We start from the raw sequence: 25,636 nt of genomic DNA, 5'->3' as shown, positions 1-25,636 counted from the left end.
TTTTTGTGAGCAGATCATCACAACTTATTTTATTCCAATATAAAGTTTAAAAAGTGGGAGAATACCTCCACAGTCATCTCAAAGATACGGTTGTGTAGTTTCAAGAAAGCAAATTATAATCAAACTCAAAACCGTGTTGTGTGTTGAAAGCCCATTTCTTTATTATCGTCCTGTTTTCTTTTGCAACTAGAGTGGATATTGCTCTACACATCTTTAAACACATAATCATTTTCTCCTAGCGGGGAGTAGATGATAATTCTGTTCTAGAAATACTTCTTCAATTATGCCCTCACACTCTGAAGCTCCTGGACAGATGAGCCATAATTTCATCTGTGCCACAAATAGATTACTCCAAGGAACAATCAGAATAAATAACAATAAATATCTCTACCTGTAAAATTTCAGTACCTCAATAAATACCAGAATTTCTGCTACTGCTAATTTGTTAAATAAATAAAATAGAGCTCTATTTCTAAATGGTATGCATCAACAATCTATTAGCACTAGAATGGAAAAGCTTCAAGTGGTATACGTTTTAGCAAATGAATCCCATCCCAGTTTATATTTTTAAAGCATAAACTCTCTAAATCTTGGAAAGGGAATTTGCTTTCACCAAACTACCCCTTGTTCCAGCCATCCCTCAAAATAATGAAATACTGATCTACTAAAGCAGAGAAGCTGGCAGTCCTCAGCCAAACTGAGGGCGGATACAATAGACTTGAAGTAAAGGCTCAGTTGCCTTCTTAGATCTAAACAGTCACTAATGGGAAAATAAAATTGGTTTTTAACTTTATCTTAGTAATATTCATTCATTGATATTTGACACTATCCTTCCTTGTTAATTGAATTTATTAGGGGGGGCATTGGTTAATAAAATTTTATAGGTTTCAGGTATACAATTTTATAAAATCTGTATGATATTGTGTGTTCACCACCCCAAGTCGCACTATCCTCTCTTAAAAGTAAATAAATATCCTCAGTCATAATCTTCATCACACAATACCCATTAATCAGCTACCAGTTATAGAATTCTTAAAGTTTAGGCTTGTGCCTATCATGGAAATTAAGTTTTGGGGAAAGGTTCTGATAACAAATTCTAAATAACTGAATGACATAAGTCCCCAGTAGTTTTTCCTTTTAATGAGCTGGGGGAATTTAAATTTAATTAAGATTTTTGTCTAGGACTCAAAGCTTTAGTATGAAGTTGCAGTTTAATGAAAGAGATTTCTTCAGAGTAGAACTTTAAAACAGGTACAGACTGAAATTTTTGTATTCGTCACGACTTTATTCTGACTGGTGCTCGTGGAAGAAGCAGGGGGACCACCCTAACAGTTCTGTACTCGTTCATCAGGAAAACTTGACCTAGGTCTCTGGAAGGCACCTGCTGGGGGAGTGGCCTGCACTTGGGTGCAGCTCTGCGTACTCGGTGGAGGGGCAGAGAGTTGCTGGGGCCCCTGCTGTAAGACCCTGCTGTGTCCACACCCACCGCCTGCAGGGAGTGGAGCTCTCAGCCCATAAAGCATGAGGTCCCAGTCCTCATATTTAGCACCCTCGCTGCACCTTCTCTCAGCTAGTAGCATTTTGAGATGTTTTTTAGGTAGACATGTAAGGGCCCAGAGAAACGTTTTACAGATATTTGGGAATCTTAACCTTCATTTCACAGCTAAGAGGTGAATGAAGTTAGAAGTCTCACCTTTGTATAAGAGCCCCATCCCTGTTTTCTTGGTGCTAAAATGTTACCAGTCTGAGTCCTACTATCATAATGTAAATACATTGCCACCCCAACCCACTGTTCCCCGATGAAGATCTCAAGTAGACTTGTAGGCTTCTGGGAGGGATTTTCCTGGTGAGCACGCAAGCCAGTGCAACTAGAACAGCTGGAAGCAGCAGGCGGGTCTTCAACACCGGGCTTCAGGAGGAGGACTGGACTCCAGGTGCTTGCGCAGGTGGTTGGCAAAGTCCATCTGGGTCTGTGATAGGACCTGGTTGATGATAGTCTTTGGCAGCCATCCCTAGAGTAGAAGACAGAAGGATTTGGCCATCTCGTGGGCAGTATTCCACTCCAGACACCTCTGGACCCTATCACAAACGTTACGGGTTGGTATGGTCCTGGTCTTCGAGTTCTGTGGATAGGTGCGGCCTTGTAGTTGGCCAGGGTCCAGGTCTGGAGGACTCCTTTGCGGTTCTGCCATTGTGAAAGTGCCAGAAGCACCGGATTTGCTCTTAGGACAAATTTCAGACCTGTCTCTCCAGCTGTGTGACCCTGAGCTAGTTAGCACACCTTTCTGGGCGCAAGTTTCCTTTTTTTCTAAAGTAACTACTGAGTTAAAATTTTACGTGGAGAGGTAAGAGGGACCCATTGCAGGCTGCTGACATGGTGGAATATCAAGCCATTACTCAAATCTCTTCCCTCTTCAACTGTCTGATTCTCAGAATGGAAGGATTTTTCCTATACTGTGTGGGATGGCGTGGGAGGGGTAGGAACCTATTGTCCTCTCACCAGCTGCCCAGTGTGCTGCCTCCCGTGCCCCTCACCTTAAGGTCAATGCTGAGCAGCCAAGTGAGTTTGGTCTTTGAGGGACTCCCAGACAGGGGATGGAGCACCATGCAGGTGGGACCGTGTTCAGCTCTGGCAATTGAAGAGAAATCAAGTCAGGAGGACAATTCCGAGTTCTCGCATGCGGGCTAGTTATCCTAACCACATTTCTCGAGTGCCTTGTCTTCCCAGGCATCAGAGAAGCATCCTTTGCCAAGGGTGATATTTAACAAGTGGCATGGTTACCAGCTTATCAGAACAAAGGCCGATTAGAACTGGACCTGGGACCTGGAGGCTTCCTATGGTGCCTTTTAATTGCTGTGTAACAGAGAAGTTGGGGAAAGGGTCTAGGGTGGTGGCCAGGGCCCCTGAGCAGCTCAGCAACTGTGTTCTAAGAGGTGTGACTTATGTTTTAATCGCCGGTACAGCCTTACCTGACCCATACCAGCTACACCTCAGCCCTACCTCTTGCTTTAGTGAACTTGTTAAGGCCCTTGAACTTTCAGAGAGGGTCAGGACAAACTGGTTGTGTAAGTAAGGCTAATCTTGTCTTTGTCCCCTGCTATGGAACACAAGAATCTTCCTTTGTAACAGGAAGCTGGGAGTAGGGACCAAGGATTGCTTTCTTGGAGCCAGCATTCATCACATGCATGGCCCCCAGACCTGTGTTCAGAAACAGAGCTTTTGAGCCTGCTACCAGGATTACCTGATGACACCTTTCTGCTCGGGCATCTCCCCGAAATGTGTGGCCATGCCAGCCAGCACACAGGTGGAGCCTCGGCGCTTGGCACAGCGCACACTCACGAAGTCACGGGGCCCCACGAGGTTTCCTGCTGATTCTGCAGCCAACTCGTGAGTGATCACTGTGTCTTTCCCAATCTTCTGCAGGACCTGCCAGGCCACGGGGAACCGGAATCAACTTAGCCAGTGTTGGGGATAAGGCACTACCGCCCACAGCTTTGGCCACCTTTCAGCCCGGGCTCCCACGGGCCCCTGCCACTCACCCCCGGGTTCCGCCTCACCTTGATCTCCTTGACATTCGGGTTCCACTCCCCCATCGCCTCCATGCGTTCCACAAGCTCTTCATAAAGCCTGTCCATGGGCTGGTCCACCACCACCTCCAGCCGGAATACCTTGCCCACATCTGGGACCACTTTACTCAGCACTTTGTCCCCATTGGCCTGTCAGGGAGAGAGAGGAGCCCCAGGGTAAAATTAGAGAAAAATATTCCTGACCCGAGACAGACAGTATCAGGCAAGACAGGAAGGGGACAGGGATGGGAACTAAGTATCGAGACATCTGGAACTATAATATTTCTGATTAAGGAGAGTAGGTGATCTTTCCTGCCACGAGCCTTGCACATGTGCTGGAGACCAGAAGGGACCCGTTTATCTTGGTGGCAAATATTTGTGGGCATGGGCAGGCCCAGCTGCAAAGGACTTTACTTGACTTCAGAAATTTGAAGTCCTGGGAGAGACAGACTCGGAGTGTGAGGAGTCTGGTCTACAACCAACTCATTATGCACGTAGGATGTTGGATGGGACCTTAAAGACTTTCTCAGTCCAGTACCTCACTTCACCCAAGAAAGATGTAGGGCCAGAGAAGGGCTGTGATTTGCCCAGGGAGCCTTGGCTAAGAGCAGTGCCGGGCTTCAATCTCAGGTTTCTTGACTCGCAGTGTAGTAGTCTGTTAGCTTGGAGAAGGAGAGGCTTTACTGGAACTTCAGGTTCCAGTAAATAGGCAGCATGTAAACTTTTGGTGAAGATAAAATCAGTCTCAGCAGAGCCACCGGCCTTGAACATGTGCCTCATGACTGGCTCCCAGGGAAGGTGTGGTGGTCAGGAGCAGAGAGCCGGAAGGCTTTGGGCCACTGTGTTTTGGTGCAGCCCTGTTTCGGGTGAGCCCAGGTCACCCCTGCGAGCTCGGCCATAAAGCAGGCTGAACAGCACAGACACTGCCTTGGCACTGGCACTGCCAGCCCGGGGTACTGAGGCCTCTACTGCGTGCAGAGCCCCCGTTGCATGGTCTCCGCTGCGCGGGTGTGCGATGTATTTAGAGGGGAGGTAAGGATACAATGCTTCTCAAATGTGAGTCTCCAGGGTGTGTTTGGTAGGGGAAAGGGGTATCTAAGGATATATTCTTGGGAAAGGAGAATTCTCAAAACTACCCGTTGCCCAGCGACTGCTGCACAAGGCAGGAATTGCGAGAAGAGCAGGAACCCCACCAACCCCGCCCCAGCTGGCCTTGAGGACAGCAGTGGGACGGTGAGAAACCGCACATTCCTCCGCACTCTCCCTCACCTTCTGGTCCTCCTTCTTCCAGCCCTCCTGGCTGCTGAGGATGCCCAGGGCCTTTTGCATAGCCTCCTCTCCCTGGTGGATATAGGCCAGCTCCTGGTCGCTATAGAGAGTGTCTTCCAGTCGAGAACCTGGAAACACAGCCAATGAGAAATCAAGCTTCCTACCTGTCCCCTAGCTTCCCACCAGCTTATGTCCCCTTGATTTCTGGATCTGCTCTTTCAAGAGCCAAGACCAAAGCCATAGGATTCAGCCTGCAGGTCAAGTTAGACACAGCAGCTGCAGGTGACAGGGAGAGGGTCTGGCTGTGAGGAGCTCCATTCCCATCCTCTCCAAGAGAGTAAAAAAGGTCATGGGGGTCGTGGGGACCAGAGCCACACGTACAGTGTCTGCACCCTGGGAGCCCGCTGCCACTGGCCGGAGCCCAGAAGCCTCGGCACTCACCAAGCAGAGAGCTCCGACGCCGGACCTGGTTAATCCACGCACTCGGGGTCGGGCCTCCCAGTGCCCTCCGGTTCAGCTCCTGGCCAATGGCCCGCATAGCTTGTTGCCGCAGCCCTGCAGGAAGAGAAGGAAACCGTTGCCCAAGGGTGGGAAAGTCCCCTTCGCCCCTTCATCTTGTCACAGATGGGAAACTGGCTTGGAGAAGGAATTGACTTGATTAGGAACATACAATTCCTAGCAGAGACCTGAACTAGAACCAGGTCAACTCCCAGTGCTCGTTATGCTGCACCAGGCTGCCCCTGGGCCCAGAAACCTGCCTTCCATCTGGGCTGGCCAGGCCTGGCCCTGCCTGGGGACAGCAGCTGAACCAGCGTGGCCTTGAAAGGGAAAGAAGCTTTGTTCGAACCAGAAAAAACCTGCTACAGCAGGAGAATTAAAGACACCTGCCCCCTAGCCAGCAGCTAGGGTCTTCGCTACCCTGCTGCCTTACTCCCCTTTCCTTCTCTCCTCCCCCCACCTCCTTCTCTGAGCATGTCTCAGGCTTGCTAGTACTGCTCATTGGAGTCAAGGCTTGCTTCTACCTCTCCCACTGTAGCTAGGACTTCCCTGGTACCCTTGGGGCCAATCCCAGAGGAAGACCAAGCCAGGAAGAGTTCGAGGAAGATTGCAGCCCTGGAGGGGAGACCAGAAATCACGGAATCTGGAAGGGACACAGGCATCTTCATATTCAGCCCAGAGGCTCCAGCAGAAAAGTTGAGGTCCACGAGGGACAAGAGCTTTGCAGACTTGCCAGCAAAAGGCATGGCTGGGATCAGAGCCAAGTGGCTTGCCCCCAGTCCAGTACCTTTGCCACCGAACCATATGCCTGAGAGATTCTGGTCACCATCATGAACACCCTCTCCCCCGGGGAACTCACCCTTCATGTTGCGCACGTGTCGGTAGGAGCTCCCAGCGCACAGCTTAAATGTTGCTAGGAGCATTCTTTCCTGGGGGCTGGTGCTGGTGGTGGTGCTGCTGCTGTTGCTGCCGCTGCTGCTGCCGCTGCCTCTGCTTCTGCCTCTGCCCTCGAAGGTGGCTTCCGTCCTTCCTGAGTCCGTCAAGGTCTGTCTCTGGGTCCTGCAGCTGTGGCTGAGGGCCTGTGTTCTGCGTCTTAAATGCTCCCAGCTGAAGGCTGTGCTTCATCACCAAGAGATAAGAAAACCATTAGTCACTGTGCAAAGGAAAGGGTCAAGGATAGAGGGATTGCCTCACACTGCTGCTTTGGCCACTTGTGGGGAGTGGAGGGGGTAGGACAGCGCACAGAAAGGAGTAGGGAGGTTGCTGCCAGACTCAGTGGGTGGAGGGGAGAGACGAAGCAGCAGCTGAGGTGAAGGCGGTTTAGAAGAAAGCATACACCATCCAAGAATGGTTCTCAAATAGCACATGGGCTGCTCCTTGGAACGGGTTTCTAGCCCTCGTCATCAGAAACTCCAGATTTAATAGGTCTAGAATTGAGGCTTTGAAAGCTGTGTGTGTGTGTAAAATTCCCAGGTGATTGCCATGCAGGTGTTCTGTGAACTGCACACTAGGCTTTGGGCAATGCTGCCTAGGAGAGCACCCAGGGTGTCTGCTAAAAGCTTAGTGGGTCAGAGCTGGTGGAGGCCATCCAGCTTCTGTATGAGGAGCCCAAAGTCCAGAAAGTGGAAATGACCTGTTCAAGGTCAAACATCTAGTCAGTGGGAGGGCTGGGAAAACCACACAGACCTTCTGGCCCTCAGCCCACACACCGTTCGTCTGGCAGCCCCCAGGTGCTTCGTGAATTCAACTGTTGAATTACTTGGCCATTTATATGAACAACTTTACCAAAACCTTGCTCAGAGTTTGTTTCCCCTGCTTAGGGTTTGTGCTGGCACGATTATCACGCCTCAGAGCTGAGCCCTGTAAGGCCCCAAAGCAGAGGGGAGAACTGGCCAGAGGCGCAAGGACAGGGGACCCGAGTCCAGCTGCGCCCTTCACCCGCACTCAGACGTTTTCTGAGTGCCCAGGTAGGGCAGGCTGTGCCACAGGGCTGGGCGTGGTCCAGGAGTGCTCACCTTGGTCTTTGCACTTTGGGGGCCTGTGCTCTACACAGAGACTCATAAGGCAGCTGAGTCTTCCCTGCTGTTCCCACACCTCACCCCAGAGGCCCAGTGAGGAAGATCCCCTCCCAGCCTGCATGCTGGTCTCTGGTGAAATCTTTTCCCTTTAAGGTTGCCCTTGCAGTTGTTTCTAAGCCAGACTCATCTGGGAAGAATTTTGGAAGGTCAGAGAAGCACACACTGATTTGCCCCTGGCTCAGAGCCTGCCTGCTGTATGAGACTTCTGTGCCCTGTCACCACTGCCTGGAGGCAGAGGGGAGGCCTAGAAAGTGAGGTGCCCCTGTCTCCCTCACTACAGAAAGGATGAAAAGGAGCCCACACAAAACAGGGTGAGTCCCACACCTTCATTTCAATCGCTGGTGAGGCAGTGGGAAGGGTCCAGCAACTCAGAGAGGCCCTGTCTGTCCTCCTCCCATCTCTCACCAGGGGCTGGCCCGTTGCTCAAGGCCCCCTGCGGCCCCCCCCACACACAACCTTCTGGAACAGCTTATCCCTTTGGCTTACGCCCTTGCTGCCAGTACCTCTAGAAGGGCATATCTCCAGTCCTGATTTGTGCAATGGTTTGTGTGTGTTTGCTTGTCTCTTTTGCGGGATTATTTGTCCCTGAGGCTCCTTGTCCACATCCATCCCCACCCCCCAGCACTCAGCTTCAGGCAGGGCCCAGAGCAGGCTCTTGCTCCTTCTCTGTCGGGTGACCAGATGGGGAAGCAGCTGGGGCAGGGGGCCAAGTATGTCTTTTGAATTAGGAAACCTGCCTCTTAGCTTTGTTTCCAGCCCCCAAAGAGCCCCGAATAGAAAATAGGATCGAAGGGAGAGAAGGACTTGGTCTCTGTTGTTCATTGTGCAGAAGCTGGTGAGGATGGGGGTTTTGCTGTTTATAGACTTGGAAAGAAGGTACAGATGGTGTGCTGGGACGGCTGCTCCTCCCTTCTTGGTACACGTGCACCCTCAAGCACATGTGTGTTCCAGCGGAGGTGGGGAGGAGTGGGGAGGGGGTTATTATGGGATAGGCCCTGCAGATAATAACGTTCAAGGCCCCGCTGTTGCTATCCTGTGGAGAATTATGGCCATTGTGAGAGGGGAGGGGGCCGTGCGTGCGGGAGCCTGGAGCACTGAGCTGCTGCTGATGTCAGAGGCTGCCATTGACTCAGAGGAGGAGGTGCTGGTGACCTCCCGCAGGGCCAAGGCTGCCTTCTCTTCTTCATCTTTTCCAGGCTGAATGACTAGTTAACTCTTACTGTCCCTCTGAGTAAGGGCGGAGAGCGGTCTGCAAATTTCCTCTGGTTTTGCATGTCATCTGTATCTGATTCACACATCGTATCTGCCTTTGCTTTAAAAAAATTTTTTTTTATTGATTTTAAAGAGCAGGGAGGGGGAAACAGAGAAAGAAACATTGATTTGTTGTTCTACTTATCAATACAGTAATTGGTTGATTATTGCATGTGCCATGATTGGGGATCGAACCCACAATCTTGGCACATCAGGATGACATTAACAACTGAGCTATCAGGCCAGGGCCTGGCTTTGCTTTTGGTGATGGCAGAACCTCCCAGGGAGATCAGATCTGGCTCAGGCTGTGTGCAGAGTGCTGGAGAGGAAGGCCCTGGGGCCAGTGGATGGAGGCAGGTGAGGAGCAAAGGAGAGGACTCCACTCATTCATTCAACAGTCTTTACTGGGTGGCCACTGTGTGGGTCTACAGTTATGAGAAAAATGAACCACAGGACCCATATGGAAAGTTGTAGAACAGCTGAGGGTTTGGGGAAGTACAAGGGGATGGAACACCTAATTACACAGGGAGAGGGAGGAGTGTTGTGGAACCTTCTGGGAGGCAGTGACATTAGGGCTGAGTGTGGGAAGCGCAATAAGGAGTTAGCCAGGTTTGAGACGGAGGATGGGGTGTGGGTGTCCAGTTAAAAAAAAACAAACGGCCAACAGCATGGAGAAGGGGTCTGAGGGTTGAGAGCTGGCTGTCCGGGGAAACTGTGGTTATTCAGCCAAATGGAGTATTTGTAGGGTGTGGTGGGAGATTCCTCTGCAGTTCCCTAGGAGGCAGAGGCTGGGGGTTGAGGACAGGGACCTTGGGCTTGTGTGGGTCCTGGCTCAGAGGAGGTGAGCACTGGGCAACACCACCGTCTTTGGGTTTGTTGGAACGGTAGTGGGGATCCTGGGAACCGAAGCGCAGAAAGCACAAGTTTTGTATTCGGAGACTTCTGGTCCTGGTTCCCCTGCTTTATGGTCCCAGGCTCACTCCCCTCTTCAATCTCAACTTTCTTATCTGTGAAACAGGGACAGGTTTTCTTTTTCTTTTTGTAATCCTTGTAGGGTGGTTGTATGGCTTCAGGTGGGTAACAACACATCAAGAGCACATAAGGTGAAGTCCAGACTTCTCAGCCAGGGCACAGGTGATTTTCGGGGCGTGAGGTGAAGGATGGGCAATGAACAGATACTTTTACTTCCTAACTGCAATAGCACATAACGATTTACTACAAACTAAGGCAATTTTTCAAATGTTTCTAACAGCTACCCACAGTAACAAATATATTTTTATACGTGTATACAATATTCATATATATGCATGTAACAAGTTTCACACAGAACCTATTTTTATTATGTAATGTACTCTATTTTCTAATTATTCCAATTTTAAAAAATGCTGGTTGTACCCTGGCTGGCATAGCTCAGTGGATTGAGCGCCGGCTGGGAACCAAAGTGTCCCAGGTTTGATTCCCAGCCAGGGTACATGCCTGGGTTGCAGGCCATAACCCCCAGCAACCGCACATTGATGTTTCTCTCCCTCTCTCTCTCTCTCTCTCTCCCTCCCTCCCTTCCCTCTCTAAAAATAAATAAATAAAATATTAAAAAAAAATGCTGGTTATAGCCCTGGCTGGTGTGGCTCAGTGGATTGAGCACTGGCCTGCAGATCGAAAGCTTGTCAGTTTGATTCCCAGTCGGTCAGGGCACAGGCCTGGGTTGTGGGCCAGGTCCTCAGATGGGGCGTGAGAGAGGCAACCAATCAATGTTTCTCTTGCACATCCATGCTTCTCTACCTCTCTTTCTTCCTCCTTTCCCCTTGCTTTAAAAATAAATAAATAAAATCTTTAAAATGTCTGTGAACTAATTAATCGTAGTCTGCCTGTTAAAACAGTAATGTATATCAGAATCTAAATTGTTCTAAATATAAGAAAAACAATTTAAATTAAAAAAAAAATTAAAAATGGGACTTCCTTTGACCCAGTGACATCATTACTGGGATTATACCCTAAGAATTCTGAAATACCATTTCAAAAGAACTTATGCACCCCAATGTTCATAGCAGTACTATTTATAATAAATAGCCAAGTGCTGGAAACAGCCTAAGTGCCCATCAGTTAATGAGTGGATCAAAAAACTGTGGTACATTTACACAATGGAATGCTACACAGCAGAAAGAAAGAAGGAACTTCTGCCCTTTGTGACAGCATGGATGGACCTGGAGAGCATTATGCTAAGTGTAACAAGCCAGTCAGTGAAAGGCAAATACCATATGATCTCACTTATAAGAGGAATCAAACGAACAAAATAAACTAATGAGCAAACTAGAACCACAGACATGGAAACATTGAGCAGACTGACAGAGGCCAAAGGGGTGGGGGAAGGGGGATAATGTGGGAAAAAAGGGGAAGGGACTAGTCAAAGAACATGTATGAATGACCCATGGACATGGACAACGGTGTGGGGATTGACTGTGGGAGTGAGGGGTGGGCTGGATGGAGGGAGGCAAAGAGGGAAAATTGGGACAACTGTAACAGAATAACAATAAATAAGTAAAAGCACAAACAACAAAAAAGAGCCAACATTAAAAAATGCTCATTATAATCCACTAAATTCATATTAGGACCTAGTAGGTTGCAACTCAGGTTTAAACTAAGTTAATCATGTTCGGTCTCTTGCAAAAACTTCACCTCTCCCAGGTTTAATGTGGTCCTAACAGGCTGAGTGTCGTTGTTACAAGTCCTTGCATTGATGCAGCACATGTGCATATCAGCTGCATCACTGATTACATTCCTGCTCAGCTCACAAAGAACTCCAAGGTGACAGCTCAGAAGAGAGTCTCTCCTGCTGCTCTTTCCTTGATTATGAGCAGGGTTGTCAGCTCCCAGCTGGAAGGTTGGTTCAGCATTCGAGCATCAGCCTGCAACATCTACAACTGGAATGCCTTCTTCGTACCTCCCTGCGAATGACAGCTCCTCATGGGAAAGGTGGTTGGATGGAGCTCGTTTTGTAGTATGACTTTTGAAAGGTGAGAAAATGCTATACACACACACACACACTATACACACATAAGTACATACAAGGGGGGAACATAAAAAACCCTGGAATTATCTTCTGGAGGGCATGCCCCTTGTAGTACAGGATTCCCCTACTAGGTGAGCCAGGAACCCATCTATCAGTGTACCAGCTGGCATTGTTGTGAGAGGCTGTGTTTGGCTTCAGGGAATAGATACATATCTTTTTAATACACAGTGTGTTTGCCCATTTCATGATGGGTGATTTACAGTGCACCTGCCCACATTGTGCTGAATGTTCAGCGGCTTTTGACTAAAAACGGCGTGACCCCTGTGCCCCACTCTCCCTATTCACCCAGTTTTGCCGAGCAATTTGTTTTGTTTCCCCAGATGAAAAAAGTCTTCAAAGGGAAACGTTTTGCCAGTGTGGAAGAGGTGAAACAAAAAATGGCAGAAGCACTAAAAGGTATCAAAATCGATGAATGCAAAAACTGTTTTGAGCAGTGGAAAAAATGTCTTGATAGGTGTATTGCATCAAATAGATAGTACTTTGAAGGAGACTGAAGTTTAAACATGTAAGAATAGTTTTTTATAAATAAATTCCAGGTTTTGGGTCTTCCCTTGAATGTGTAATATGGGGGAGGGAATCAAGGAGTAGGGGACTGTTCTCTAACTGCCTCTCCTCTAGTATTTGCTTGCCAGGTTCAATTCCTGGACCCCATTTCTTGAGCTGTGCTGTGGGGCCATGAGACTGGAGGCTGGGACTGCCCACAGCGGTTGCCTGGTGCTGCCTGGTGGGTCTGCTCTGCCTGCTGGCCTACGCTTCTCCGCTGTCTGCACTGCCCTCTGCCTGAGAGTGCCAGCCAACACTCTTAAGAGAAAAAGACCATTTCCCAGCCTTCTTCACCTCTTTGTAATACCTCTGGGGTTCACGCTAACACGTCTTCCCTGAGAAACCTTCCACGATGGACAGTAGAAAGGCACCTGGCTATCATTTAAGCATCCAGGGACTGTTGGGAGTGTTTTATCTGAGTTGGGGCGTGGAGCAGATACCATGGTTTAAACTTAGAGAAGAGCGTGCAATGTAAGATCAAGGGCCAAGGAAAGGGAAAGAGACCAGCTGGATGAGTAAGAGATACGCTGGGTACTCAACTGTATCAGAATGAAGATGGCCAAGAAAGGGGCTTTGGTAGATCTTCCTTGTGTGTCTCCTTTAAAAGCAGTCTCATGGGAACCCCTATTGGAAGAAAGTATTAAAGAGAAAACAAAGGTATAGACAAGGTGAAAATATTTTAGTATCTGCAGAAATCCTGAGCTGGGCAGAGCTAAGGGCCAGCTATTTTGCTGAGCATCCTGGAGATGGGTTGGAAGTTAACAGTCTATAGTTTCATTTGTTAGTTGTAATTCTTAGTTGCTGCCTGTGTAACAAGGTTCTAAAAGGTCAAAACCTTGCTATGGTTGGGAAATTCTTGACTTGTCAAAGTTCAGTCCCTTCTTCTCCTTTAACATAAGAATAAACTGTTAACTCATGATTGTGTTTGGAGATTTTAGGGGTTGAAAAAACAAGATAACTAGTCAGTCCAAATTCCTTCAAGGGGTCAGATGTTCTGAAACTGGTGCTCAGAAAAACTAACACTGTAATCCTGCTGACTCCCAGCGACTGTCATGTAGTTAGAAGTGTTTTTCAAAAAACACCTTTTTCAAAAGTTGGTTGTAGCCCTGGCTGGTGTAGCTCAGTGGATTGAGCACAGGCTGGGAACCAAAGTGTCACAGGTTTGATTCCCAGCCAGGGTACATGCCTGGGTTGCAGGCCATGGCCCCAGTACCTGCACATTGATGTTTCTCCATCTATCTCCCTCCCTTCCCTCTCTAAAAATGAATAAAATCTTTAAAAAAAAGTTGGTTGTGTTTTTTTTTCCTGCTTTGTGTGAGCAGTTAAAAACAAGTTCTGGTTATTAAATAGTAAGATGAAAGGCAAGACACATGTGAAATATCATTAGGTACAACTGTTCACAAATTACCTATTTTAAAGATTTATTTTTAGAGACAGGGGAAGGGGAGAGGGAGAGAAACATCAGTGTGTGGTTGCCTCTCACATGCCCACTTACTGGGGACCTGGCCTGCAACCCAGACATATGCCCTGGCTGGGAATCAAACTGGGGACCCTTTGGTTCATAGGCCAGCACTCAATCCACTGAGCTACACCAGCCAGGGCACAAATTACCTATTTTAAAATGAACTCAATGACTAGCTCAGCTGTCAAATGGTTTAGGCATGTGGAGCTAACACCTGAGGTCATAAAATGTTAAGTATATGTAATGCTATAAAATAACTAACACAGGAATCACATATAACTATTATGAAAAGGAAGCCTTTGCTCAACCGATTATGAAAAGGAGAAACACCTGGAATAATTCTTCAGTTTAAAAAAAAAAAATCTGAGAAGAGAACTGACTTGCTCAAGCCCAAGGTGCCAGGAGAGAAACAAAGTCAAAATTTTAACCTGTTTCCTAAACCCCTAGTTCAGTATATTGTCCCCAAACTACACTGCACTCTCTTCAATAGTCTGTTACACTCATGCAGTCAGCATCACACCAGAAAAGTGGCATCACCATGGTGTCAGCCAGAATAGCCTGGATGTATGTCACCAAAACACCATTTTATTGGCGTTTTTTATTACAGCATAGAAGGCTCAACTCAATTCTAAGGACTATAGAAGTGAACTAAATGGACAGATTAGGAGAAAAAGTCACCTTACTAAAATGTTGGATCTCACAGGAACCTAGTTGCAAAGCTGTTCGTGAAACCAGAACAAGTTTAGTAAACGTGGATGCTGTTTCTCAAGCTCAAGGCTTTTGTTTTAACCAGTAACTGTGAAGCTTCACTGAAAGACCTTCCTGAAGGTTGAAAATGTTTTTTTACAGCGGGGAGAGAGGAGGACCCACAAGGTACTTAGTATGAAAATATTCCTTCATAACTAGCAAGTTATGAAGTGACAGAACTGTGTATAGCTTTGAGGCTGGAACTTAATTTTGTCTATTCACTGGCGGCAACTCAAACTTGGGAAATAACATGACAGCTTTGAGATTCATACTTTATTTACAAGCAAACGAAGAATGTCCCCTGTAAACTCTAATTTGGGATGGGCAGAGCAATAGGGAGAGTAGTTGCTGGCTGCATAGTGATGAGTGAAGAAGTCCATCCAGCTGTTTCTTTAAACAATGATTTTGTTATTAAAAAGGGGGAAAAAAACCCTGTTACATGATTTTTTCATTTTGCATATGTGAAAGACTCAAAAGAAAAATGGCTTTTCAAAATTCTAGTCTCTAGTCAAATGTGTGAGGTGACCAGAATGTCACTTTCATTCAGTGGCAGCCCCTGCTCCCCAAGAGCAATGGCCTCTGAACGAGAGTTAATACTCATCGAGAGTATCTGCTCGAGGAATGGAGAGACCTCGGTCTTTCAGGGCCTGGACTTTCAGCTTCTCGGCTTCTAGCTTGGTCTGCTGTTCCACCCTTTGTTCTTCCAGGATTTCTTCAATAGACACTTGCTGAAGGGGTGTGTCACTTTCCTTTTCCAAGTCCTACAAAACAAGCAGTTTGGAAAAACTTCAACTGATGACCAAGAATGGAAAACCTTACAGATCTCAAGGCAAATGGACTCCTATGTCAGGTTTGGGTTATTTTTCATGATTGTGACATGGCTGAAATATCTTTCGTCTAAGAACAGATAAGTTTTACAAAGAAATGGTTGGCCACACTACTACAGAATAAATACTTATAAGAATGTGGTAATAGGGATCAGAATAGTGTGCATAACAAAGCTGTAGGTTGTCTGAAATCCTACATTAGTGAAGAACCAATTTTCTTTAAAAAAAAAAAAAAAAAAGGCTATTTCTCCAACCCCAGAGAATCCCAGAAAGAAGTTACCAAGGCCAAGATGGCTTTAGATAAACTTTGTATTTTTGCACTATCAGAGTCAGCTTAATTTCTGAGGGTTGTTCAGCAAGAAAGTAGAGAACATTGATTCAAAGAAGGACCCCCTTCCTTAAAGGCAATAAACTATCTCTCTGTTGCATTAATTAGGAGTCTTTAAATTATAACAAGACTCCTTTGCCCTTCATGGCAGCAAAGTCTTCTAGAGAAAACTTCAGTAGACCAGTTAGATTACTAAACCAGTTTGGCCTCAGTATTGTTCTCTGATTTTAACTAAAGAATTGTTTTGCTTACTAAAAAAATAATTTTTCCCATTATTTAAAAAAAGACACATGCTCATTGTATGACATTTAAAAAACACACTAGCAGACATTTTTTAAAAATCCTAATTCCACTATAGAGGGATAATATTTTGGTGAGTATCCTTTCTAACTTTCCCATATATATACTGACTTTTTAAAAAACCCACAATGCAAATACTATTTTTTCACTTAATATGGGATAATATGCTTAATAATTTTATTTTTGAAGAACTTATAAACATTTAAAAATATTTTATTTTTGATTTTAAAGAGAGGGAAAGGGAGGGAGGGAGGGCGAGAAACATCAATTGGTTGGTTGTTCATTTCTGTACATGCCCCAGGGGGCAAAACTGCAACCCAGGTATGTGCTCTGACCAGGAATTGAACTGGCGACCTTTCGGTTGCAGGACGATGCCCAACCAACTGAGCCACATCAACTAGGGTCAATACCTTGTAAAAGTTTGATAACCCATCTTGAAATGCACAATCTTATTATAAATCTATCTTACTATTATCCACAGGTTCAGTTCATTCTCTTTAAAATGAACATACAGGTATCTTTCAGTTTTGTTTTGTTTTTAGAGATTTCATTTATTTATTTTTCTTTTCTTTTTTAAAGATTCATTTATTTATTTTTCGACAGAGGGGAAGGGAGGGAGAAAGACGGAGAGAAGCATCAATGTGTGGCTGCCTCTCACACACCCCTCCACTGAGGACCTGGCCTGCAACCCAGGCGTGTGCCCTGACAGGGAATCAAACCAACCACCTTTTGGTTAACAGGTCAGTACTCAGTCCACTGAGCCACACCAGCCAGAGCTATTCTGTATTTGTAACTGGACAGTCTATACAGACAGGGTATTCTTTTTTTATTTTTGTAAAGATTTTATTTATCTTTAGATACATGGAGAGAAGGAGAAAGAGAGAGGGAGAGAGAAACATCAATGTGAGAGAGAAACACTGATCGGTTGCCCCTTGTACATGTCCGAGACCAAACTCACAACCCAGGCTTGTGCCCTGACCAGGAATCAAACCAGCAACTGTGCGCTTTGTGGACTGATGCCCAACTGAGCCATACCCAGTCAGGGAATTCTTATTTCTTATCCTCTCCTCTGACTTTCAGTAATAAATGCTGGGAAGGCACTACACATATATAAACTATCTAGGTGTGCCAACCTATCACTGGGTACTAACCTGCAGATGCTGCCAAGGCCTCAGAACCCACGGGCTATTACGTATCAGATGGAGGAGTCTCGATAGAGAGGTTACGTGAAAGCCATACAAATTACACAGGCAAACCCTGCACTGGGTAAAATATTAACTGCACCCAGGAAAATATATTATCAAGTGTAACCTACCCTCACAACCCTTGAGTAGAAGCTGAAGAGAAGATCATGTTCTCAGAGTACTGCCTCTTGCACTTTTCAATATGTTACTCATTGAGCTATTTGTGTGGTGATGCTGTTTCCCAGCAATCTGTCTTGTTACTTAAGACTTCATACATCATCATCCTTGGGGCAGATTTCAGGGACTTCTTAAGCAATGAAATGTTTACTGAATCTAGGTGGTTTCTGGGTATGTCTTTTCCTAGAGTTGGCAGTTAATCTCTTCAAACTGACTCTAGATTCCTATGATTATGTAAGCATTCCTGTTTTTTTTTAAATGGTACCACTGTAAAAATTCTGCAACGTCCAAACCGCAATATGTAAAAAGAGTGCTTTTCTCCATAAAAGGGCTACCAGAAAACAATGAATCTCCAAGAACAAACCCAAGTTCGCTTCCTCTCCTCATGTTCACATACACATGCACCTAACACAGGGGCAACTTGTGCCCAAGTAACTGGCATAGGAAGCATTTCTGTGATGTTCAACACTATAAAACTAAAGCAGAGTACGTGTGAATGTTTTAACTTAAATCTATCCCTGGCAGCAAAGTAGTATGTTTTCTCTTTAAAAATTAAACTCAGAAAAGTGTAAAAAAGGAAAAAATAATCACCCATGACCCCACTGTCCAGAGAGGGATCAGCCCCTCTTAACGCACTGGCAGACCACTTCACAGTCATTTCCTGCTCCTCCCTCACATCTCTGGGTAGTGTAGTGCTTCGTTTCAACCTTTACATAATACAAGGAGATGACCATATCTGCTGCACAAACTTGCAAGAAATGATACACTGAACAAAAAATATCAACCACAGAAGATATTTTTTAGAAAAGGTATTTCATGTATTTTATAGCAGCATTTGGGCAGTACTCATTAGTCATTTCTAGCTATTTCAAAATAAGGTCTCTGAACCAACCTGACCCTGGTAGAATTATCTCCTTATTGTCTCAACTAGCTTATTGTTGAAAACAGCTATGGACAAAATCACTGCACTCAAAGGACTTCTGTAAACCTGATTCAAGTAGTGGCTAGGTATTGGGAAACTTTAGTGAAAACTTTGAAAACAATAGAAAAATATAAAATCAAGCAAATGTCAAAGTTTTTTATTTTGATTTTCCTGGCAAACCCAATAATCAGAAGCAGCAGGATCAAATAAAAGGTATTAAATAAGGTACTTTTTAAGTAATGTTTCATGGAAAACATGAAATGAGGTTAATCTTTAATATAATTTAAAAAAAAATCTTCATATGAGGATATTTTTATTGATTTTGAGAGAGAGAGAGAGAGAGAGAGAGAGAGAGAGAGAGAGAGAGAGAGAGAGAGAGAGGGAGAAACATGGATCAGCTGCCTTCTGTATGCACCATTACTAGGGATGGAACCCACAACCTTTTAGTCTACGGGATGATGCTCCAACCAACTGAGCCACCTAGCCAGGGCAATGAGGTTTATCTTTTTAAAATGTTGAATACTTTTAGCCCTGCCTGGTAGCTCAGCTGGTTGAGTGTTGCCCCAATATATCGGGGTTGCAGGTTCAATCCATGGTCAGGGCACATACAGGAATCAACCAATGAATGCATGGATAAGTGGAACAACAAATCAATTATTTCTCTCTCTTCCTTCCTTTCCTTCTAAAAATCAATCAACAAATAAAAATTTTTAAAATAAATGTTGAGTACTAATAGTTTTATGTACAAGGCTGGGCAAAAGTGTGTTTACAGTTCTGAGTAATGCAAAAACAGTTTATTGTTGTAATTTTATTAATTATTAATTATAGTGTTACCTCCCATATAAATTGTAAACATACTTTTGCCCTACCCTGAATATAAAATAATTTTCTAATAGTTTTGTATGTATATTTGCATATGTGTATATACATGCACACACATACATCCCTACAGAAACACCACTTTAGAGAAGATTTAACTCTTCACCTGTCAACTAATCTTCCTCGTCACTGGTTGTGAGCTAAGGATTCAAATGAAGCTGAACTCCTTTATCAGCATGGTTCACAGAAAGGCTTCTCCTACATCCATTCCTTTCCTTTACCCCTTAAAAAACACAGACATCACATTGTATATGCAATGCTTCTTCCTCTCCAAACACAGCTAATTAACTTTATGTCATGAAAAACTACTTGGGACCAACTGTTTAAATGACTGCAAAATATACAATGTACATAAATCTTACTTTATTGAATTATTCAAGTTTTTCATTTTCTATTAGAAATAGCAGAAACGATATATTAATGAACACATTTATAGGATGGTATTCGTTTTTTAAAATCCTCACCCATGGGACATTTTTTTCCATTACTTTCTTAGAGAGAAACATCAGTGCAAGAGAGAGGCATCAACCAGTTGCCAACCTCCTCCCCTTATGTGCTTGAACTTGGGATCAAACCTGCAACCTAGGTATGTGCCCTGACTGGGAATCAAACCCACAACCTTTCCGGGACAATGCTCCAACCAACTGACTGCCTGGACAGGATGGTATTTTTTTAAAGATATCAGGTAAAATCAATATTGTTTTGCTTTAATGGGATCAAATCTTCAAAATGCCAAGAGGCACTGAAACAAAGTTAACTTTTCTCTGTTAACTTTACTTTTATAATTGTGGCTTTCCTAAACTAATGTAGTGGTTTCCTGTGAGAAGCTGGTGAAATATGAAAAACATATTTTTTCCCTCTTGAAAAGACAAAAAGAAACCTAACTAGTATGTTTATCAATACCCAGAGCAGCTTAAGAGTTTTCACTTACTATTTCTCCTAGTAGGACCACATTTTCTCCTCTGACCACAAAAATCCCTCGAGGAATATCACCGTATTTTTTGCCCACATGAATACGCTCCACAGTCTGATGTAGCACTAAATTAGCTATAAGTGTATAGGGAAGAAACAAAGATATTTAGTTCAAATTTTGGGTAAAGGTCCATAACTCAGTTAGTTTGAGTCGAAAAGATTTAGTTGAACATGATTTCAAAATTTTCTAATTCAGGGAAAAACGAAAATTTCAAACAGTCTCCTATTTCATTACAACACACCATTTGAGGCTTTTAACCAATTGCAAGCTGAGAGAGTATTTGGGATTATGTTGTAGTAATACACAAGTGATGGTGAGGGAAAAAGGAAATTAAATTAGTTTATCAGTTAATTGCTAATATCAACATGACTGTAAGAAAACGGAATAAGTGGGGCACTTGAAAGATTTTAAACAACTATGGAGATGAAAAATCTTTTTTTTTTTTAAAGGATATGGTTTTTCTGTTGTGTGGGTATGTATGTGGTAATTAATCAAAGATTTAACTTTTAGTATTTAGCATTCATTTAACCCAATACAAGTGTCCATGAGTTATGATACAGCAAAAAACTAATTTTTTTTACTTTGTCAGATAACCATACCTGGTAATCTGAGAGTAAAGTCAGTATTACTTTTCCCTCAAAGTAGTTTGATGAATTTGACTTATGATTCAGAATCCTGACCTGTTAAGAATAATTTTCTTCTTTCAACTGGTACCATTTGTCTTATTTTTTTCCTCATGCCCAAATCCACTGACCTAGCAGATGTCAAACAAATGTTGATAGGAACTAAGAAGTTTTTTGAAACAGAAGCCAATATGATCTCTTTAGAAAAATGCGGGATGTAAAACAAAGACTGAGACTCTTGAGTCTGATGTATTCCTAAGTGTAAAATCTTGAGCTTAATGATGGGGTCCCTCACAAGCTTCAGAAAATGCCTTCTACCCAGTTTTCATTGGACGGGGAGGGATTACCTTCAGTGCAGGAACTGCTTTGAAGAGTAGTCACCCCCAAGCCAAAGTTCAAATGAGCAACTTTTTCAGTGGACTGAGTCTATTTCTGTCTTTTGGCTCCCTCTAATGGGGAAAAGAAAAGAAAAAGCCCAAAACACTATAATCATATGTTCTAGTGAAAGCCAGTTTTAGAAATATAAGCTTGAAAATACAAGCTTTTGAACCATCTAATCATAATTTAGGACACAATGATGCAATGACTCAAAACTGTATTCCTGTATGCCAGACACATGAAAAAGTTGCAGATAAATTACAATATGAAACAACAAAAATACAACGGGCAGCTCTTATTATCCAGAGTACAAGAGAAGTCTGTAACTAATACATACCAAATTGATCAATGCTTCTCAAAAAGCCTATAAGTGTCCTCCCATCTCGAAGCAGAACCAAGTGCTTTTCTGGGGACAGGAAAAAAAAATCTTTAAAAGAAGAAAACTGTTAGCTTCAGTGAGTTTATGGGGTAACAACAAAAATAAAGTTGATAGTTTAAGCTCCACCACTTACTGTTCCAAGGTATTAAGGGGGAGTACACTGGGAAATTAGAGGGAGGACTGAGGTAGTCTGGGGTTTAGATCAAAGCGGCAATTTTCAACCGGTGGGCCGTAAGAATTTTCAATACCTGACTATTTAGTCAGGGGCCCTCACCTCTTTTCCCTCAGATTGTCAATAAAACAAAACAAAACACAAAATGATAACAGCCAATACAATAGCCTCCTGGTGTGAATGAATCAAAATTATGTTTTTGGTCAGATCGGCAAAAAATAGATATTTTGGTATGTCGCAGAATTTTAGTGAATAGTTTATGTCTGCCATGAAATCAAAGAGGATGAAAACCACTGGATTACAAGGTTTACAAGGTTAGTGGTGTAAAGAGTCACTCACAGTAGTGTGGTAGACTGGATGAATAGCCAGGAAGCCTGACTGGCTCTAGACCCTAATGTTTGAGGCTAAACTCCTCTGCCCCCACCACTGTCATGCCAGTTTCTGTAGCTGCAAATTGAGAAATTTAATTCTAGGAATGTTTCCCACCCCCGACCTTAGAAGAAGAGCTTCTGTTTCACACTTTGGATTCAGGGAAGTTTTTAAGTAAGAACAATGCCCTGGGCATGTAAAAGGAAGATGCTGATAATAAGCTAGAGCAAAAATTCAATAATATTTATTGAGAGCTACGTGCTACTCTGGGGCCTAGATATACAATACAGAATAAGACTCAGAAAATCACTGACCTTACGACTTTATATTCCTGGTGAAAGAAGGCAAACAAAACAACCTACCGTGATTAGTACAATGTAATAATAAGTAAGACAGTATGATAAGGAGGGAAAGTAGCTACAGAAGAGTGGGTGGCCAGGGAAAACCTCTCTGAAGAGGTGACTGAGCTGATTCTGAAGAATGACAATAAGCCAGTCACTAGAATAGCTAGTAAAGTTCATTCATTCTTTTCTTTAGTGCCATGAATAAAACACTTTCTTGATGCAGAAGAGAGGAACAATACAGTGATTCTTTCCTGAAGGAATTTGTAGTTGGGCTGTAATTAAGTTGCCACAAGAAAGGTCATTTTAATTATATGAGACTGAGAGAAACTCTAGCTGGAGGATGTATCTGAGTTGTTCCTTGAAAGCCAGATAATTTCTGGCCATGGGAAGAGTGACAGGGAAGGGGAGGGAAATCTGTAATTAGGCAGGAGGAAAAAATGAGCTGTGTTTGGTGAAAAGTTGAGGGTGTGAAGGGAAATGACAGGAAATGAAGTCAGAAAATAACCTGAAGCAGGTTGAGTTTGGATGTGACTTCACAGGGAACAAGAAAACATTGAAGACTGAACTTGCAAATAAGGGAGAGTGGCTGAGGCTATTCCCAGAGTCTGAAGCATAAGGAGACCTGAACCAAGGTAGAGATGAGAAGGGAGATGAAGGCAGGACTAAGACCGTGCATTTTGTAAGTAACAGGATTTGACAACTAATTGAGTTTGTATATGTGGGTAGGTGTGAGAGAGCGGGTGCTCAAGAAATGAGTTAGAGAACATGTAGGAACTTTGAGTTATTATGCCAGGGAGGACCATTTACCAAAAGTTGGAAGTAAAAAAAGCTCAGGGTGGACGGTTATTAGCTGGTTGCAATTCTGAAGTGCTATCATTTCTGTAAGTACACAGAAATGTCAAAAGATGTTGGAAATGTAAGAGTAGAATGCCAAAGAGGTCAGAATTAGAGAAAGCAATTTTGGGCAAGGGCACAAATTATATCACAAAGAGGTGATATAATTATTGGACTCCAGGAGATCTTTTAGACTTAAAGAGAGAAGCAGGTAAATAATGGAACCTAAGAGACAGTCTATTTTAAGGAACAGTAAGAATTGGAGAGGTAAGAAAATCAAGTGTTGAAGAAATCAAGAGCACAGATTAAGAATCCAGCATCACCATGCAATATCACAATGCTGCAGGGAGGAGGGGAAAACTTCAAAGAGTGAATTAGACTGATGCCTTTTAATAATGGACTGGAAGCAGTGTGTTGACAACAACAATCAAATTGCAGGAGTAACAGACGTAGTCTATTGTAGGTGGTCAGAGAGATGACTTAAGACATTTGGGGGTAAGGATATGAAAAACCGATGGACATTTGCAGGGGGTTACAACTGAAAAAAAAAGTTGAAATGGACAGACAAGAACATACATGAAGAAATGGATCTGGGGGAGAGAGAAAGACAGTATGAGAGAAAAATGATATTAATGGAAGGAGGTTCCAGAAGCAGTGGGGAAAAAACAGTAATAAAAGACACAAACTGAAAGGACGGAGTACTTCTTACTCAAATGAGAGGGTGGAAAATACTAGAAAGACAAGGGAGAGAGGAGGAAAGTGGGGGGCAGTGGCAGCATTAAAGGGTGCATATGAAATGGTTTTGAACTTTTTGGTAAAGGAGGAGGCTTGGAATCTGCAAAAAAAAGGTCAGAAGGCTGGAGAACAAAAATTATTTTAAAATTATTTAAAATGACAGAATGTGTTAGGACCTCCAATAATTCAGCTACGTGACAAAAGAGGTGAAAGCAAAAGAGCATTCTCAGACAACTAAAACTTGTTTTCATTGCATTACAGATGGGTTTGTACAGGAGTTGTTTACATGATCCAGACTACACTACATTTCCTTTCATTTGCCAAATCCCTAATTTGGATTTAAAAAATGATTCAGGAGATAAAAAGAGAGTTTAATTATACACTCACTCTTTAATTTGTATACACAGTAACTGTAGAGACTGGTAACTTGTGTATAAACCATTTTGCAGCAATTGCAAGTTAATGAGACATCACACGGTTAAAAGATTAAAACGATTACAAAAACAATGTTATTTAAGGAATGATTCACAGATGAGAGTTTAGCAAAAGGAAAGATGGGACAATTGTAAGTGGCTCCTCTTTTGTACAGGGCTGAATTTCTCTCCAGGACAATGACTAGGAATAAGGAAGGTCTTCTTAGTAAAAGCAAAAGAAAACTGTCTAGCAGAAGAAAAAAAGAAGTCCGAGTTGACTCAGCCTTCCCAGAAAGTCAATACCTTGTCTGGCAATGGTCTCCACTGCCATAACCTGAAAGTGGTGAAGACCCTCACGGTAAAATACTACTGTAAATGGCTACATAGCGTAAAGCCTATGTCTACTGCCAATTAAGTCCAAATGCTGTCGTCTTAATATTTTCACTTCTTGATTAATCCTTTCTCTAAGTATTCTCGTCCATCCACCTGTAACAACCTGGAACTCCGAAATATCGCAGAGGAAGACAGCAGACTGGGCGAGGGGCAAATTCCGTGTTTACGGGCCTCAGCAGCTGCGTCCCTCGCAAGCAGGACTGAATTCTGCAGCTTGTGGCTGACCAGTCCGGGAACTGGTGGACACTGCAGGACAGGAGTGATAGCGGCAGTAGGGCTGGGAGGTGGCAAACGGTGTGTCCCCGTGGCTCCTCCCTCCCGTGAAGGATGTCAACAACAAACATCCAGCAAAGTGCTAAAACCACGTAGTGTTTGTTTTACGAGCTCCCTCGAGAGAAGAAGCCGTCCGGGAGGAGGGTTTCTCCCTAGACCTCACCCGAAGGAGATGAGCAACTCACTGTCGATATCCTCGATGAGGCTGGCGGTGCCGGGCATGTAGTTCATTTTGAGCTGAGGTAAGGCTGCAGTGTGTAGCGGCGAAGGGCCGGCGTGTCCAACACCTCTTTCCTCTTACCGTAGCCACCGCCTCGGCGGAACGGGGACTGGAACGCGGACCCAGACCAGCACTTCTGCCCCGGCTTTCAGCCGCCGGGGCACGCCGGAAACTCCTCCATATTATCCCCACCCACTTCCTGTATCACGCGCCCGTCCTCACGAAGAGGCGGGGCCGTCGTACAGTCCTGGGGCACACTTTCTCGTCTCTGAAGAAAGGGGAAGAGGATTCTAGATTGTATATGTGGTGGGAAAATGTATTCTCCCTTCTAAGGAACATAGTGGTGCCCCTCATTTTACTGCTCCCTCGACCCCAGAGTCGCGTACATCAATCCCCCAACTCTCGAACTCAGCAGCTGAAGGGGCGGGAGT

General features: G+C 44.2%; 2 protein-coding genes across 3 annotated transcripts; both read right to left on the bottom strand.

The window, feature by feature from the left end:
* On the bottom strand, window positions 1–6,398 carry STAR (steroidogenic acute regulatory protein). The gene is made up of 7 exons (XM_028526786.2): window positions 6,194–6,398; window positions 5,278–5,391; window positions 4,837–4,964; window positions 3,559–3,717; window positions 3,243–3,427; window positions 2,536–2,629; window positions 1–2,012 (listed from the first exon to the last, which is right to left on the bottom strand). The coding sequence occupies exons 1-7, from the start codon at window positions 6,255–6,257 to the stop codon at window positions 1,899–1,901; spliced, it is 858 nt and encodes a 285-aa protein (XP_028382587.1). The 5' UTR covers window positions 6,258–6,398; the 3' UTR covers window positions 1–1,898.
* Window positions 6,399–14,728: 8,330 nt separating this feature from the next.
* On the bottom strand, window positions 14,729–25,609 carry LSM1 (LSM1 homolog, mRNA degradation associated). 2 transcript variants are annotated; one of them, XM_028526619.2, is made up of 4 exons: window positions 25,171–25,604; window positions 21,411–21,479; window positions 20,031–20,146; window positions 14,729–15,243 (listed from the first exon to the last, which is right to left on the bottom strand). In XM_028526619.2, the coding sequence occupies exons 1-4, from the start codon at window positions 25,214–25,216 to the stop codon at window positions 15,073–15,075; spliced, it is 402 nt and encodes a 133-aa protein (XP_028382420.1). In that variant the 5' UTR covers window positions 25,217–25,604; the 3' UTR covers window positions 14,729–15,072. The 2 variants fall into 2 exon arrangements, with proteins under 2 accessions (XP_028382420.1, XP_028382421.1); XM_028526620.2 differs by lacking the exon at window positions 21,411–21,479 and having other exon boundaries at window positions 25,171–25,609.
* Window positions 25,610–25,636: the final 27 nt, after the last annotated feature.

The sequence above is a fragment of the Phyllostomus discolor genome, chromosome 11, assembly GCF_004126475.2.
Source record: "Phyllostomus discolor isolate MPI-MPIP mPhyDis1 chromosome 11, mPhyDis1.pri.v3, whole genome shotgun sequence".
Taxonomy (NCBI): Eukaryota; Metazoa; Chordata; class Mammalia; order Chiroptera; family Phyllostomidae; genus Phyllostomus; species Phyllostomus discolor.
This window is presented reverse-complemented; position numbering and strand designations above follow the sequence as displayed.

Excerpts from the sequence above, each read along its gene's own strand:
- STAR (XM_028526786.2), bottom strand. The coding sequence starts at position 6,257 with ATGCTCCTAGCAACATTTAAGCTGTGCGCTGGGAGCTCCTACCGACAC. Across the intron at positions 5,392-6,193 it reads ACACGTGCGCAACATGAAGG|GGCTGCGGCAACAAGCTATG; the intron begins GTGAGTTCCCCG and ends CTCTTCCTGCAG. Across the intron at positions 4,965-5,277 it reads GCGTCGGAGCTCTCTGCTTG|GTTCTCGACTGGAAGACACT; the intron begins GTGAGTGCCGAG and ends CTGTGTTTCCAG.
- LSM1 (XM_028526619.2), bottom strand. The coding sequence starts at position 25,216 with ATGAACTACATGCCCGGCACCGCCAGCCTCATCGAGGATATCGACA. Across the intron at positions 20,147-21,410 it reads GAGAAGCATTGATCAATTTG|CTAATTTAGTGCTACATCAG; the intron begins GTATGTATTAGT and ends ATACACTTATAG. Across the intron at positions 15,244-20,030 it reads TGGTCCTACTAGGAGAAATA|GACTTGGAAAAGGAAAGTGA; the intron begins GTAAGTGAAAAC and ends CTTGTTTTGTAG.